The sequence below is a fragment of the Polypterus senegalus genome, chromosome 2 (assembly GCF_016835505.1).
Source record: "Polypterus senegalus isolate Bchr_013 chromosome 2, ASM1683550v1, whole genome shotgun sequence".
NCBI lineage: Eukaryota > Metazoa > Chordata > Cladistia > Polypteriformes > Polypteridae > Polypterus > Polypterus senegalus.
Window position 1 is genome coordinate 256,118,662 of NC_053155.1, and position 18,298 is coordinate 256,136,959.

The window sequence follows — 18,298 nt, forward strand, 5'->3', positions numbered from 1 at the left end:
AAAGGATTTTTTTTCTCCACAGTGAGAACCACAGATGCGTACCAAGTAGAGAGCAGGACTTTCAGGATCTTCAAAACTTCATCTGATATAATTTTGAAGAACTTGGGCGAGTAGGATTGACACGCGTCGGCCTGTTTTTGTGAAAATTCTAACCTTCATCAATCTGATTACTGTGCACACCTGCAGGATTGTGGGATGATGACTGTAGATTGTGAAGCCTGGACTAGGGAGACAGCTGCTCAAAGCCCTGGGCCGGCATGAGACCCTGTTAGAGCTGTCAAGGGTCTTTGGGGGGTGTCTATCTGTTCAGTATATTTGTACATGGCGGGACTCGGCTCTGGACAATGTGGATTTTCTTATCGTTCGTACTGATATCGTCTCTCAGTAAAGCACATTAACTGCAATGCTGAAGATTCAGTGAGGTAACTTCTCACCTACTGTTCCAAACTGCTGTTCTTTGATTTATTTTCATACCCTGTTAGAAATCACAAAGAAGAATTGCAGACAGCCTCATGAAAATTCTGTCATGAAGTTCTTAATGGAAAACTTCCATTTTTTTTCTGTGGAACCTGCCAGATGGTCAGCAGTGTTTTAGTAAAAATCGACTGTGTTTAAAAGGCAAGTTTAAAGGTGCAAGTTGTGCATCAATTGTCCATGAGGGTCTTGTGTGAAGGTCACGAGGGCTCTTTTTGACCATCACCAACTAGGCATGGAATCTCTGAAGGACTTGGATCTCTGTGTGTCTCCTTGAGTGAGTATCTTCAATAAAGACCTCTTCTGTTTGTAACATTTGAATCCTGGTGTGGGGTCAAGTTTTACTTTAACAACACACATACTCCCCAGTGGACCAGTCCCGGGTCACCAACTGACCAAATCTGTTCAATGTTGGGGTGAGAAAACCCCACAGAGACAGTGGCTATGATTTCCATCAAGTCCAAGTCCTGACAAGGTTGGCCAAAGTGCTGGAGAGAAGCAGGCATGTCTAGTTCATTAGGTTGGGCAGAATGCTCAAGAATTCCAACACGGCTCCTTGTACCTGGCAAGGAGTGGAAGATGAGTTGACCTTGGATGTCACCTACATCTCCTGCAGGATGAGACAGGTGTCCATCACGTCTGTGGCCAGTCATGGTGATTTGGTCAACTATTGCCAAAATATTTGCTCCTCACAGTGAGGGAGTAGAAGCCATCCATGTAGGCCGAGCTGGCTGCCTAATGCAGTGAGACCAAGACGATATCCATCATTTGCCCTGTTGCAGTGGGATGCTGCAGATTTATCGGCATGTTGATGTGCCACCAGTTCAAAGGCATGGGAGTTAGTGGAGTTAAGCGGCAGAGAACTGGCGGTAGAGTCAGAGCAGGATTACTTCTGGCTGAAGTTCAGGAGGTAAGATAGGAGGAGAGATGTTAACATCTCACCCAAAGGCCAGCTGCATGAGTGGCAGGGAGCGGTCCATATCACTGCTCTGCCAGCAGGAGATGTACCTGGTTAAGAAGCTAAACATCACTGAATGTCTGTCGTTGACTGATAACCATGTAGCTGACCAAAGGACACCGCTGGGGTTACGTCAAGCAGAGATGCCAAGCAGTTGATAACATCTACCTGTAACTGATATTTTAAATCAAGTTTTGTAAACACAGCGACTGGAAAATAGCATTGTTTAATAAAGAGTCCAATTAAAAGTAAAATTGGTTGCAGCCACAGTGGACCTCCGAGACTGATCTTGGGAATCAGTGATTCTGGGCGTGGGTTATTGTCTGAGACCCTGGTTCCCTCAGAGAAGGGGTACGTGGAATGGGCTAAGGGAGCTTTCTTTTAGTATTACTGAACCATGGAACCTACCCTTTGTATTTCACATCTTAGAACCTGAGGAGTTGGTTATCTGTGAACACTGTCACCATTAATATTTAGTGCTGCCCTTTGGCCAGCTCCATGGTCATCAGCCGCCTCTTGACAGAACTGTTGGGGTGATGCATTGCATTGCAACAATTAGTCTGAAGCACTCCGCATGGTGTCTCTCCAGTGCTGAGGACTTTTTGATCCCTTGCATGCTGTTGTGCCCCAGTTTGGTTGTAGAGAACAATCTGCTCCAGTCTGGCCAATCAACATGAACTAATGCCACCCCCCCCAGCAATCTAGAATGATCTTTCCTAAGACTGCTTGGTCGCAATGTTTCTCCACAGTGTTAATGTCCCTACATTTGATTGGCAAACTCCAGTGTGGGTTTTACATATAAATGTTGACCCAAACAGCTAATCATGTCTAAGTGGGAATGAACTCAAAGTTTCAAAACTCAGGCCTGTGCTGCCTGCCTTGCTGTGGGCCGTTTGCCATTACTACCTGTGGATTTTGAATTTTGCTGCAGTTGCCTCTCACATTTTAAATAAGTAAATTATTGAGGATAAATCGGAGTAACTGAATGTGGGCATCAATGTCAGTGTGTCCGAACAGGCCACGCAGTGCTGGTTGCTCCCCTGCAGCTTCTACCGAATTGGTTCTTCAGCCTCATCACTTCATAATGGAGAGAGCTCCTGGAATAAATGGAGCATCATATTTTGGTTCCTAAGATGTTATAACCTGGATGGTATCCGTCAGAATTAACCAAAAACAAGTATGGATTTGGACTGTTAGTAATAAATGAAAACAGAAACAATCCATAGACCTCGGCCTCCACGTTACAAGGACAGATGAGCACCAGAGGATTCGCAGAGAAAGGATGAGAAGTGAAGATCCTTTTGTAGAACGGAGCACACCTCGAGCATGTGACTGGCCGTTATTTTGTAGAGGTCAGGAGCATCGGAACTGACGGCGCTGCGCTGAATGGCCTGTTCTCCTCTTAGAGGCATTGTAAGTTGTAGTGTGTGGTCCGTAACTTTGGTTATGAAGGTCACAAGCCTGACTTCTTTGGAGTAAATCTAATTAAGTTCAAGTTAACAACAATCGATGCTGCGACTTTCAGTTATGATAGGAACAGAACTGCGGCCGAGTATTCATTCTATGTGGTACAAAAATCATCCATTATCCTGGAGTTTTTATTGAGGCAAATATTAGAAACTGACACTTTATCAAGGGAAACGTACTGAACTGGCCAGAGCTAAGGGCTCATATTTGGAATGTTTTATGGTATACATAAAGAAAACAATAGGCATAACATAAAAATAAATAAATTACAAAAGAACGACTATCATCATCCAAATGATCTTTTCCCTTTGTATCCTGCAAACTTGCCAGCGGTAATCTGTAAAAGCAGCAGTGGCGCAGTCCACCATTCCAGATGTCTCGTTCGACATTTCAAACTGCTAAAGTTCATCATGGGAGACATCTGTGAAGTGAAAAACACAGACAGAATGTCTTTTAGCAAACAAAACAAGAGAGTCGTTCGTGTGCATCTGTTAATACTCAGCAGGCCCCTTCAATGAAAGGTCAAAACGAGACAAAACACAAGAATGTGGTCAACACCAAGTTTGGATGTCCAAGTCGTGGGGTCCGCTTTTGTAGACTCTGAGTGGACACACCAGGACAACACAACAACGCCACTGCAGAGTGTTGAGACACCAAACAGGCGTCGCAGAAATGAATGACAGGCTAAACGTTACTCTGACATTTCAGCAGTTGGTGCTCTCTTTTGAATACCCATACCTGAGCATTTCACATTCATAATAAAAAAAGAATGACTTTTGGCCGAATAAAATGACCCTGACCTGACCTAGGAGATGTTTGATTGAAATTTGCCTCTCCAGATGCACTGATGCTTGTGGTAAAATGACCACCCGGCCGTTCACAAACCTGCCCAAATGGATATGGGAGCAGCTGAAAAGCTGCGTCGCAAAAGGAATGAAGATGTTAGTGGAACAATCCAGCAGGGAGGCCATGCGCCCATCTGCTCACACTTACCGGGATTAGAGGGCGAAATGCTTTTACTTTTTGATTCTCCCTAAATATAATAAAGTAACAACCTTGAAAAACATAAAAGGACTTGACATTCTAATCGTTTTAAACTATTGCTGTCCAACTGTATGTTTACTCTCGATAATAATTTAAGCGATTCCTTGCCGATAAAAGACTTTGCATTAGTGCCACAAGACTTTCAGAATGCCCATCGTGATCGCAGGGCTGGCGTGACTTCACAGAACAGCAGCCAGGGAGTGCCAAGCAATGGCACCACTTCAGTGAAATGCAAAGAAAGCAACAGCCTTAGCAGAGCCGAGTGAAGCCCCCCGGACAGGCTCTAGGGGTTGTTTCACTCGACGCCTGCTCATTTTCTTGAAAGGCACTTGCCTGTCCACAAGCTGAGTTTGGCCGCATGGAAGTCGCAATGCACAGCAGGGCCAACCGACAGAAATGGAGTTTGAAGTGTTTGCTTTTTTTGTCAGCCACTGACTTACTTTTCTTGGATTTTGATTTTGCACGTTTCTTCTGCCCTTCAGCCTGCTTCAGCAACTGCTTGATTTCTTCATCATACTCTGTCCATTCTGGCACGATACGCATGGCCGCCTTCAGCTTTGGTTCTTTTGTTTTTGGGTTGTTGCACTGAAATAGAAGTTGGAGTGAACAAGATAAATAAAATCAGCAGGGAAAAGGAAGGTGCACTAAAGCAGGTGAGCAGCTCATACACGTAAAGCAAATGCATTATGAACCTCCATCTCCAGCCTCCAAATGGAATGCAGCACTCGCTAAACACGCGCCCAGTGCCATTCTGTAAAGCTGCCACATTTCTTCATTCCTTCACTACTCAAACCTGCTTATTCAAATTCAGCGACATCAAAGCCCATCCCGACAGCTCGAGCTTCACGATACACTCTAATGGAAAATGAAGACGGACAAAATGGATGGAGGTTTCCACACGTGTAAATTTAAAATGATAAACTAGCCTACTATTTTATTTTTATTTTAAATCTGTGAAGATACTTCCATTTCTTGAACCCACCTACTCAAAATTTTAGTGTTATGGAGCCATTCTGGTCCAAGACAGGAATCTTCTCTGGGCTTGGCATCACATTTCTAGCTCCTACAGGACCATCCTAATTTTCTAATTGTTTGGCATGCGCAAGAAAACAGAAGCCACATGGATGTACGAAGGGGCAAAGTCCACCCAGACAGTGCTCGGCCTGGGATTTGAGCCGTCTGTTCAGGCTGTGTGGCAGCAGGGCTAACTGCTGTGTCACCAGGCCTCAGTAAAGGCTGGATTTGAAACACTTTGGCACTGTGAGGACTGCCGCTGCTGTCTGACTGCTCCCGAGCCTTGGGTGTAGATCCGTGCCCGTGCACCCACCCAGGTACTCAAGCTTTCCTGCTGTATCTCAAAAACTGTCTGTGTTACAATAACTGGTAAGTCTAAACCGTCCACATACTAGTGGGCCCTCCGTCCAGGGCTTGTACCAACCGCCCTTGTGCGCAGTGCTAACATGAAACGCTAGTCATAATTGGATGAGGATTTGATAAAAACATTTCCAAACAGCACTTAAGTGAAATCCCAGACATCTGCATGACAATCAGAAAGAAGGACTGAACATCTTTGGCTGAATGCATGAAATGGCCGTCCATAGCTTCAATACTGTCAAATGTGCAGTCACAATCTCAACATAAACCTCTACGTCTTTTGTAATTTTACTGATAAGACTCATTTCTATGCTTTATGGATGAGGCCCAAGCAGCTCTGGATTACAAGTAGAATGCTACAGAAATGTGACAGGTATGTAGCTAAAGGCATCAGGGTCCGAGTCCTAAAAGCAGTTAAAGCAATGGCTCTGTAGTTCGTTTCTATCATCATTCAGCTATATGTATTCATGAACCCCCTTGTTCAAGTCATGCTAACAGTTAAAATGTCTTCCAATAAAAGAAATATAACATTCAAAAAATAATCAGGCAGTCTTGCATGCACTTTAGATCTAACCGATATTTACTGTTGGACAAATGAATTGATTGCCTAGACTCGCTGCTGTATACTATTCAGATCACTAGCTGGGCTCCCCAAATAGACAATCATCCATCTTCACACTTTAAAGAGCAACCTGTCCAGAAATGTGCTAATACATCAAACATTAATATGTTATATGTACGCCCAGGGACGTAATGACAAAACAGGGCTCATTCTAGAAGGCTGATTACATTAAATGTGACCAATGGAGATACATTAGTCATTAGGTAGGCTAAAGAATACAGTAGCTGTAATTCATTCAGCAAATCCAGCTGCCTTATACCTGTCCCGTATGTGATTGAACGTCCTGTGAAAGCCTTATCAATTTGTCATGCAGTGTGGCACCTATTGGTACGTTAGCTTAAGATAACTCCCTGGGTGAAACCTCCTCTTGCATATTCATTGAGACAATTAATGTTCATATTTAAAAGGCAAAATGTTTGTCATTAGAGAATTTCGATAATTGATAACAAACCTGCAGCGTGTTTCTCATCTTCATCTATTTTATTAAAACTGCATCACTAAAGTTCCCAGTTAACAAAGGGAGATCCTGACCAAAGGTATACGACCCGCACCCCACTGGCACTGAGGCAGAGACAGCGTCGGATCACCTGTTGTGGTTTGTAGGTTGTTGGTATTACAGATGACTTGAACAAATCTTCAGTGCCACCGCGTAACGGTCCCTTCAATAGAAGACCTAGCGGGAAGACCAAGATGATCACACCCTTCTACTGGGCTAACGCAAAACAGCCTTAATAAAGCTACAGGCTTTACAGCCAAGATGGATTCCTTAAAATACAGCTCAAAAAAATGAAAGGAACACTTTTTAATCAGAGTATAGCATCAAGTCAGTGAAACTTGTGGGCTATTGATCTGCTCAGTTAAGAAGCAGAGGGGGTTGTTAATCAGTTTCAGCTGCTTTAGCGTTAATGAAATTAACAGGTGCACTAGAGGGGCAACAATGAGCTGACCCCCAAAACAGGAATAGAGTAGTTTAACAGGTGGAGGCCACTGACATTTTTATCCCCCTCATCTTTTCTGTTTTTTCACTAGTTTTGCATTTGGCTACAGTCAGTGTCACTACTGGTAGCATGAGGTGATACCTGGACCCGACAGAGGTGGCACAGGTAGTCCAACTTCTCCAGGATGGCACATCAATACGTACCATTACCAGGAGGTTAGCTGTGTCTCCCAGCAAAGTCTCAAGGGCATGGAGGAGATTCTAGGAGACAGGCAGTTACTCCAGGAGAGCTGGACAGGGCCGTAGAAGGTCCATAACCCACCAGCAGGACCAGTATCTGCTCCTTTGGGCAGGGAGGAACAGGATGAGCACTGCCAGAACCCTACAAAATGACCTCCAGCAGGCCACTGGTGTGAATGTCTCTGACCAAACAATCAGAAACAGGCTTCATGAGGGTGGCCTGAGGGCCTGACTACCTGGCACCGTGGAGCTCGATTGGCATTGAATACCAGAATTGGCCGGTCTACCACTGGCACCCTGTGCTTTTCACAGATGAGAGCAGATTCACCCTAGCACATGTGACAGATGTGAAAGGGTCTGGAGAAGCCGTGGAGAACACTATGCTGCCTGTAACATCGTTCAGCTTGACCGGTTTGGTGGTGGGTCAGTGATGGTCTGGGGAGGGATAGATGGAGGGATGCACAGAACTCTACAGGCTAGACAACGGCACCTTTACTGCTATTAGGTATCGGGATGAAATCCTTGGACCCATTGTCAGACCCTATGCTGGTGCAGTGAGTCCTGGGTTCCTCCTGGTGCACGACAATGCCCTACCTCATGTGGCAAGAGTATGCAGGCAGTTTCTGGAGGATAAAGGAATTGATACCATTGCCTGGCCCCCACGCTCGCCTGACCTAAATCAATAGAACACCTCTGGGACATTATGTTTCGGTCTATCTGACACCGTCAGGTTGCACCTCAGACTGTCCAGGATTTCAGTGATACCCTGGTCCAGATCTGGGAAGAGAATCCCCAGGAAACCATCCGTTGTCTCATTAGGAGCCTGCCCCGACATTGTCAGGCATACATACAAGCATGTGGGGGCCATACAAACTACTGAGAACAATTTTGAGTTGCTGCAATGAAACTTTGGCAAAATGGACTAGCCTGGCGCATCATTTTTTCACTTTGATTTTCGGGGTTTCTTTGAATTCAGCCCTTTGTTAGTTGATAATTTTCATTTCCATCAAACACAATTCTAACACAATGCCCAATCCATATCAGTATAGATATTCAGCAGGATTATTTTTCCCTTTGAGATCTGATTTGTTTTCAAAGTGTTCATTTCATTTTTTTGAGCAGTTCATATTTTTTTTCAGGGGACCAGTATATCACCATTTTGGTATGGACAAGTTACATGCAGGCCAATATGTGGTAACTAAGCTGCTCTTTAAATCCGATAAAAGTGATGCTGAACAAAATGTCGATCCTAATCAGTTAGGCCTCATGAGGGGCCATTGCACTGAGATGGCTCTACTTACTGTTGTCCACACATTACGGCAGGCTAGAGCTATCAACATGCCTTCTATCCTCATTTTTCTAGCTCACTCCTCTGGCTTCGACACGGTCACCAGATCCTGCTTGTTACCCTCTCTGTCCTTGGCCTCACTGGGACTACCCTCAGATGGGCAGATCCTACCACGAGTCCTAACATGACGAGATGTCAAAGGTGCAACAGGTAAAAACTGGGATGCCCAGAGGATTGGTGATGGGGCCTCCTCCCCTCTTCTCTCTATACATGTTCTCACAAGGTCCTTCCATTGTGTCCCACGAATTTTCTTGATAGTGCTATGCCAATGATATGCCCCTGTACCACTCCTTCCAGAGGTCCACATGGTATCAGCTAGAATTTCTGCTTGGCTCACTGATATTGCAACGTGGATGAATGAACACCATCTCCAGAGGCGCTTTTCCACTGCATAGTACGGCACGACACGGTTCAATTCAGCTCACTTTTGGGGGGTTTTCCACTGGGAACAGTACCTGGTCCTTTTTTTAGTACCACCTCAGCCGAGGTTCCAAGCGTGCCAAACCATTACCAAAACGTGACGTGTAAACTCTGCTGGTCACTTATTGGCCGGAGAAAATCGTCATTACTGCGTCACTGAACTTGCGACATGAGACACAACAGACCTGCTAGATTTTTAGCACAGCCAGCGAAGGTTCGGACGCACCATTTTGTTTTAACCAAAAATGGCTGTTTCGTGGTCTATTGAGGAAGTACAGACGTTCCTCTCGTTGGTAGCAAAGGAGCGGATCCAGCGAGAGCTGAATGGGGCGACGCGGAATGAAAAAGTTTTTCAGGAGGTCGCTAAGCTCTTGGGCGCACATGGCTACCATCGGACTTACAAACAGTGTAGGGACAAGTTAAAAAATATGAAGAGCGAGCAGTAGAGGCGGCGCAACTATAACGACACGTGAATAATCCCGCCCACTCCAAAGCGGTACTAAACTGCAGTCGAAACGCAAACCGAGCCGAACTGAGCCGAACCAAGGTGAGCTGTACTGAACCGTGCTGTGCCGTACTATGCAGTGGAAAAGCGCCACAGCTCAACTTGGCAAAAACGACCCTTCTTGTTGTCCCAGCATGCCCGTCCGTTCAGGACCCCATCTCTGTTCAGACTGACTCATTATCACTATCACCTGCCAAGTCACCACCTTGGGGTGATAACGGATGACCACTTGTCCTTCAGGGACCATGTTGCTATGCTGTCTTGGTCTTACAGAATGACTCTGTACAATATCCACAAGATCAAACTGTATCTGACAGAGTATGCAGCATAACTCCTCGCCCAGTCTCTGGTCCTGTTATGTCTGGACTACTGAGAGGCTCTGCTGGCAGGAGTACCAACATGTGTCACCAAGGTGCTACAGATGATTTCAAATGCAGTGGCACGTCTGGGGTTCAACCAGTGAAGTGGGCACATGTCACTCCTCCTTTCAGACTACTACACTGGCTTCTTGTGGTGGCATGTGTTAAGTTCAAATCCTTCATGCTTGCTTACACAGTAGCCAATGGTACAGCACCTATAAATTTTATTTATATACTGTGTATATATATATATATATATATATATATATATATATATATATATATATATATATATATATATACACTGTATATGCAGACACTTTGGAGATCCTGTGCTCAATGCTTGACCTCTTAAGTCTTCTGATGAATGATGCTGATGTCATTTCTGTGTGGTTCTTGGATGGTTGAATGAGCTGCCCAACTCCATTCAAAATTTGGACTCCGTCAACGTGTGTAACAAGCATTTAAAGACTCTCTTGTTTGGTGAATTTCAGTCTTACTGAACATCAGTCTGTTACATTTTAAAACTTAGGAATTGTAACTCACTTGTCTTCACGTCTGCTCCATGTCAACATAAGACGTGTGCCCAAACAACCCCCTGACTGATGTTTACTCGATTATGTTGCCCTCTTTCATAAGTCGCTTTACATAAAAGTGCCTGCTAAGCAAATACATAGAAATGTAAAACTTTGCTCATCTGATATGGGTGAGTGTGTGTTTGTGTGCACTTGGTTGTGTTATGCAACTGATTATCATCCCAGGGTTTGTTCTTGTGTTGATTCTTTAAACTACACTACAGATGTACTGTATAAAATGCACCATGAATATGTAAATTTGTATTGATAGATGTATGAACAGCAGTTCTCTTTACGGTAAACAGCAGTGCTACAGGGTGACCTGATTTCCTGTACAGCGTACGTTTAGTTTATGGTCTGCTCTGCTCAAATGATGCTTTGTACTACTAGAACACTTCATCTGACGTTACCAAATATTGGTCCACAGTATCACCTATCCTTTAGGCAACTTTATTTAAACTGTCTTTGAAATACTTATTCTGTGTCATGCTTGTACAAGAAGTACTTGGAATACTTTTGTGCTGTTGTCTGCTTGATGAATCAGTAACTAGCTACAGTGTGAAATGTATGCATTGTGACATCAAATTTATTAAGTTTTGTGAGGAAGACAACTTAGCACCATTTTGATAAATGTAAAGTGGCAGTGGCAAGAAATCCGATTGGGTACAAATACCGGTAATATTTATTTGTTTTATTTTAATGCAATGTTGTTTGAATTGCTGACTGACAGTATTGTTTGATAACAGGGGCAGCGCTGTCTAAACGTGTCCCCTTCCAGTGTCTTCACTTGTTTAATCCAGTACAGGGCACATGAAAACAAAAAATGAGCATGAAAGGGCAAGAAAAGGGCAGCTAAAAATGAAACTGGAAGCAAAGAGTTCAAACTGACAGTACAATTAGAGAAGGGACATGACACTTGCTTAGGGAGGGGGTCACCCTGGACCACTAAAGACCACCAGTATGCACAGCCCCACTCACACTGAGCCATGTGTTCAGACAGTAATGGAGCAAAAGCAGCCTTGTGACATAGGAGCTCTAATATCTTCAGCTAGACAACATAGATTATTAACTAGTTATCTCTCTATATATACAATCCAATGTCTGTCTGTCTGTCTGTTTGCTTTTCACGAGAGAACTACTTAACGGATATAAGTCAGGTTTTTTTCTATAATTTGCTTGAACATTCCAGTTGATTTTGCGACTTCTCTCATTGCACTACATATCAGTTCACTTGAGGTACCGATTTATTTGCGCTAATCCAAAAGAGATGCAGCGGGCTGAGGGGTGTGTGTACCTTACCTCCGAGAGAGCTACTTAATAGATTTAAATTGGTTTTTTTTTCTATAGTTTGTTTGAACATTCTGATTGATTTTGCGACTTCTCTCATTGCGCCAAGATTGATAGTTCGCTTGCAGGAGCGATATACCGAGACAGAGGGAGCGGGAAGAGTGACGTCAGGAGTAGGGAGCCGGGCAGGGCCCTCCTCACTCCCATGCCAGCCTCCGTTTAAGTCAGTGTACCTCTATGTTTTGGAGTGTATCTTGCCTCTGCTTAGCTAGCGGTACCTGTCTGTTTATTGATTTTTAAAGTTGGTTCTGTTTCACTACTACGCTGGTGGAGCCGTGGGGGCCGGCTAGTTTAGAATAAACATGAAGAAACTACTTCAGTAGTTATTAGAATCTGATCTTTCTTTCACATTTTACTGCCTTATTTCACACTAAGGTTTTAAACCACAAATCATTGTTTTACACTTACCAAATCTATAGTTTTTGCTTTTGTTTTGGAATGATCATCACACCAGGTCTCACACCACAGCCATTCTTGAGGTAGAGACTTGATGGCAACCTGATGGATCATGTTATTGGGAAGATCCTATAGAAGCAAAAAAAAAAAATGTGTATAAATCAGTCTTCGAGCACTGAACATATTAAGTCAGACCCGTACTTGACTATTTTCAGATCACTTAAACAGATGGTATACATGATGTACTTAGAACTATATAACTGTGTCAAAACTTGTCATAACACTTCATTTTCATAGAGGCGTTGCAGTTGTCAATGTGGAATGGTTTAACACAGGCACTTGACACACAGTCATTTCAGATTGTTACCTGCGGACCTTCAGAAAGTCCTCATATGTGTAAAATGTTCTGTAGGGACACCTCTTAAACATGTACTCAGTCACCACTGCTTTGAACTTACACTATAAACAGTGTGTAAGTATGCAAATCAAATACTGTTTCCCTTCATCCATCTATTTTGTAAAATTAACATATGAGAACGTGTGTACACACACCATGGTATTTACCCAGAACTTTGCAAGCCTTTGGCAGCAGTGCTAACCAGTAGACCACTGTGTGCCCTCAAATCACCTTTATTGAGGGAAAACGGGGACTGCATCCGGACCTTCAGGTCACACAAATGTACTTTAAATAAACACTCTCGCAAATGCAAGAACTGAGCGCAAGTTGAGCTGCACTGCAGCAGTCATGTGCAACACTGGCATAGAAAGCAGTCCAGTCAAAGTCACCAAATCACCACACCTTGCAGAACTTTTTTTTGACCTTTGTTTTGCAAAAATGTTTTTAGGTTTGAAGTGCTACACTGTTTGTTGTAATTCCAGAGGGTTGAGGGCTGCATGGCAGGACAGCTATTGCACATTCCTTCCATAACTGTGTAGCTTTTTCTCCCACATTAAAAATGCGTTCAGTTTAAGCAGATTGACATCTTTAAGTTTGTCCATTGAGTAGATAGTGTAGATGTATATCAGTGGACTATGCAAAGGAATGACATCCCTTTCAGGGTTATTTAAAACCTTTTACAAATGTGAGATCAGACCAATTAGTCCAGGAAGCTCAGTAACGACGATAAGCCATCATAATTAAAAGATATCCACGTGACCTACATAGTAGTAGTACTCTGTAGTTAACTTCAAACTTCCATAACACTTTCAAGTGAAGTGGTTGCTGGTTTCCACATAGAACACACTTTCCACTCTTAGTATGATGGTTGTGGAGAATATTTGGTGCATATTATCAACATTAAAAAAATAATAGCTTTCAAGAAAATGAGTAATGTTCTTCATACCTGATCCAGATTAGATAAACTGTTTGGGTCTTGACTTAAGGCCTGATACTGACCCCGGAGCCTGTCTCCAGCAGCAATCTTCCTGAATTTCTTAAGGTCAACAACATATAAAGCACTGGTGGGGAGAAAAAGATATCTCCATTTATTAAAGCTGAATAACAGAGAAATTATAATGGGTTCATAGATAATGTCCTATGTACAGTACAGAGTATAGTGACATTTGTACCTGCATGTGTCACCACTTTTTGGTGCCATGATCATTGAGTATTACCTTGAAAACTCTGCTTAACGAGTGTTCCCCCAACAAAAGATGTGATACAAAAAGACATCTTGTGAGTCAAAGTAGAGACTCCAATTGCTGTTAGACCATTTTAGATGAAACCCAAGGGCGCTGACCTCTTAAAAAACTTGTGAGAGCATAAAATAATAGGCTAAAACATGAATGATGCTAATTCAGTTTGGCCACAATTCTGGCAGAAACCCAATGACAATGCTGAGTTCACAGATTAGCCGTTGGTATTGAACGATTCAGCAGAGAGCAGAGGATCGTACGCATTGCTGAATTTAAGTGAAGGATTAAAATCTCTGACATCTTTCTGAACCCATCTTAAACACGGAATGGAACAGACACTGTGAATGCTTGTCAAAAAGCATTGTAAGCTACTTTGGAATCTTTTTTGTTTTGTTTTTCAATTTGAGCCATTTAGATTGATATAAATTCATGGACTTAAAACTTATTTTGTCATATTTTCTTAAAACAATAACAACAACCACAATAATAATAATACTCCTCAAACAGGCATTGCATAAGAGAAACAGATGCAGAAAAATAAAATTAAATGATCAACATGACAACAAAACTTCAACTCTAGGAGTAAAATATTGTTTCCATCTCAAACTATAAGCCTCTTCCAAAAAGGCCGACATTAAAACCTTCCTTAAAAGTTCACCAAATATTATCCTTTGTTTATTATTACATATGAATTGACTGATAAGACTCTTGATGTTCACTTGGGAGTCACAAAAAAGTTCTCTCTAATTGGCTTCTCATTTCAAAAACTCTCTGAAGAGCGCACACCGAGTGGATGGCGATAACTGTGTTCTCAGCATATGTTGGTGTGGAGACATTAAACTGGTTTCACAGGTCAATATTTAAGGATGGTGTTTGAGTCGAGTTTAACTGTGTGATTATATTGATGTAGTGAATTTATTTCAGGGACCTATAGCATATTACAATTTTAAGAGTGCAATGTTAGCCAATTCTGATGGTTATTACATTACAGCTATTCTATACTGAAAATTCATGTTAAAATGCCATCTGCTTTTGCCAATGATGAAATATTCTTCATTAATGGGTGTAATTTAGATACATTTAAATTTTAGAGAACTCATCAGACACTACGTAAATCATTTGTCAGACAACATCAATGTGTGTACACAAAATCATGCAATACTATTTTCTCTCACATTATTTATCAACTAGCAGGTTACTGGGGTCGTAAATGTCAAGGCCTTGGTACAACATACCCTAGTACACAAAGACAGCAAAATTCTCTGAAAGTATTCTGCTTCTTTAGAGTTCCCTTACAGAAACTGTTTTGACCGTCTCAATTTGTGTTGGGGGACCCCTGGCGTGTCTGATATATCAATTGAGGATGAGTAGCCTGGAGAGAGTAGTGGGCACTTCATCAAATGTCACAGGCGCCCTCCCTGTTGTAAAGACATTCTGCCTTTGTAAACTCAAACATAAATCCTTAAAGATTTTAACACCCCACTCATACCTGGTTCACTGAATATCTATAGGTTATCAAGACAAGGACTATTGGTTTTAGAACAACAAATCCAAACAGTTAATGCTAGTACTTAAAAATAATTAATTAATTAAATGTGGAGAAATAAAGATTTAACCATAAGCTTAACAGATACAATGATGACATGGGATAAAAGCATTCTAGGAATGCAAAGTCACTAAAGCCTCAGTAAAGGGTTACCAGACTGGCAAAGGTCCAACAAAATCGAGAGACCAGAAACCAGCCTTACTCAAAAATGGCTTAGGAAAAAACACAACCAAAACAAATTAGCAGTAGCGGCAGGAACCACCACCAGGGTGACCATTAGATAGATACAGACAGACAGACAGACAGACAGACAGAGAGAGAGAGAGAGAGAGAGAGAGATAGATAGATAGATACTTTATTAATGAGTTACTTGTGCACTGCTACCCAGGAACTAAGAGCAGCATTGCTAAACTTGGTTCCTGTTTTATTTCAACTATATTTTATCCCAAAAGTCCCTAAATAAAACTTTCAATTTCATGGCACAGTTAACTCCCACTCAGGATGTGGAATCTGCACTAATACAGAATGCCTCATTGAGGTCCCATTGATATTACAATCATAAATTGTTTTCATACCATATTATTATGCAGGTAATAAGAATGTATTCTTGTAATGAACAGTCATGTTTAAGATCTTCCAGTTCCTTTATTTAGTTTATGCTTTACACAATTTAGTTGTTTGAATTAGTTTATGCTCTGCACTTAGTCTGGCCTGTTGACGGTGCTCCACATGACTTAAAACCTCTTAGAGGTAAATAAAAGCAAAACACAGACAGAATTCAGAGAAGCTGGGAAAAAATTAGTTGTGTGCTATGAATTTTACCACAACTGGGGAGAGAAACTGTCAGAAAACCGTCTCTACAAACATAAAGGAATAATTAAAGCTAATTTAGTACAACAAAAATATATTTATAAATATAAAATAACTAGCTGTGTAAGCCTGTGCTGTAAAAAGCCCAGGGTCCTAGAAACTATTGAAATCATCAGAAAAAAAAATTGAAATGTGGAGATGTCAGGGAAATGAAAGTTTCTTCGGAGGTTTAGTTTTGCTGGTGTGCCCGCCTCGTTTGTGTATTAGCGGTGGGAGGAAAAGTAAAAGGGAAACCATTTTCTGATGTGTTCGCCTCTGTCCTGTATTAGCCGCTAAGCGAGTGACTCTTTCTTCGGAGGTTTCGCTTTGCCGACGTGATGGCCGCAGTTGTGTATCCTCAGAGGTGGAGCCCTTACCCCGACTCTACCTCTCACTTCCGGGCCGGACAGACACACACACTTCCATGTGCAAACTTTTATATATAAGATACATTCTTCATTTATGAATTCAAAATATAAAAAAAAAACTTCAAAACTAAAAAGGCACAAACTCTAAGTAAAAAGAATATAAGAAAAAAAGACAATAAAAACAAAAGAGAGATGAACTATGCTAAATTCTAAAATAAAAAAAAAATCCAAATAACAAAAGTCAAAAGTAGAAGAATACAAAACTAAATGGTACAGAAGACTGAATAAACAGAACACACTTTTAGAAATTAATGCCACTGCACCAAAGCAATGGGTGTCTGAGCATCAAGTGGCTCTCAAGACATGCACTCTGACTAAGCACAGTACCTGAGAGTCGCTAGCTATTCAGGGGTCTCACTCCACCCACTACCGTTGCAATGAATAATATACTTAGCACATAACACAGTGAAATGTTTTAAACTAACACAAGCCAATAAAGAAATGTAATTAACAAATGAAAAAGATTTAACGAGAACCAGGGGATTATGAAATTGAGACTTGGCTGAATTAGTCTTGCTTGAATAAGCCTCCTTTTACTATCAGGCCAATTGGCTCCACAAACCCCAAATGTTTCTTGTTAAGGCAAGACAGGCTTAGACAGACAATCAGGATATTTAATCAACCTCGAGAAAGGAACATCGAGGACATCCATTATGGCTCCAAAAAGCACAGATGAGTGAGTGCTTGTGGCTTTAAATGCAAAGTAGATGGGCGCATGGTGTATTTTGGGACAGTTTGGAAAAGTTTAGAGTTTATAATAGCTATAATCATTTTACTTACTATTTAATATAAAATAGAATATATAACAGAGACAATGGAGGTCTTTTCGGCAGTTAAATAAGAAGTAATGCTTGATCAATAATAACACAAACATGAAATGTTTCTGCTATTAAGAAAGAGAGGCTGTATGGCAAGCTGTAGCAGTATACTGTGATACTGAATTTGTGCATAGTATGATTAAATATTAATCGCACTATTCAAATTAAAAAACGTTTTCCTTGAATTGCCAAGTTTGACTAAATTTGTACTAGTATGTGAATGTCACACTTCAAACAATTATGTATTCAGTAGCAATGTGAAGCGCATCTGGCAGAAAGTGAAAATTATATGCAAGAACAAACTTCAGAATTACTAGAATATACTGTACATTTATATGAAGACATTTGAGCATTTAGCAACCAACAAAAAAGCTACAGATTCTGTCACGGCTGTGGTGGGCAACTTAGAATGTCACTTTTGTTGAAGAATTTGGTCTCGTCTGAATGGCTAATTGTACAATCTGACTGACCACATACGTTATTGTCACTGACAAAGACCTACCTGTGCATTGATGCTATGAAATGATTCATATTTTACAGTTCGAGCCCCTTCTTCAGGTAAGATTTAATACAGAAACTGGAGTTTTGTGTGTTTATATACTGTAGACACCCGGACAAAGACAGCACTGGAAAACCTTTAAGTGGGTCACCTTCGATGTAAAAAATTAAGAAGTCTCTCTAGCCTAAGATTCATTTAGCTGCTGAATTGTAGATGAGAGAAGAACATATTAAATTCAGGTCTGGGTCACAGGATCTAAAACCTATCCCACTGAGCATATACAAGCAAACAGTCCTGGACAAGGTGCCAGTCCATCGAACTCAAGCACACAACACATCCATCCTCACAATGGGCGTACAGTATATGGGATTGCCAACAAAACCAAAGTATGAATGTCTTGGGAAATGTGAGAGGAACACACATGGGGAGAATGTGCACAAAGTACAACCAGACATGG

General features: G+C 41.7%; 1 protein-coding gene across 2 annotated transcripts in view; it reads right to left on the minus strand.

The window, feature by feature from the left end:
* Positions 1-2,991: 2,991 nt before the first annotated feature.
* The window catches only part of uggt2 (UDP-glucose glycoprotein glucosyltransferase 2), a 652,370-nt gene continuing 637,063 nt past the window's right edge, over positions 2,992-18,298 (minus strand). For both annotated transcript variants that reach the window (XM_039745402.1, XM_039745404.1), the window contains 4 exons: positions 13,410-13,524; positions 12,079-12,195; positions 4,384-4,528; positions 2,992-3,320 (listed from right to left, as the gene is read on the minus strand). In XM_039745402.1, the coding sequence (XP_039601336.1) occupies positions 3,298-3,320; positions 4,384-4,528; positions 12,079-12,195; positions 13,410-13,524 (400 nt within the window). In that variant the 3' untranslated portion in view covers positions 2,992-3,297. The remainder of the gene's footprint in view (positions 3,321-4,383; positions 4,529-12,078; positions 12,196-13,409; positions 13,525-18,298) is intronic.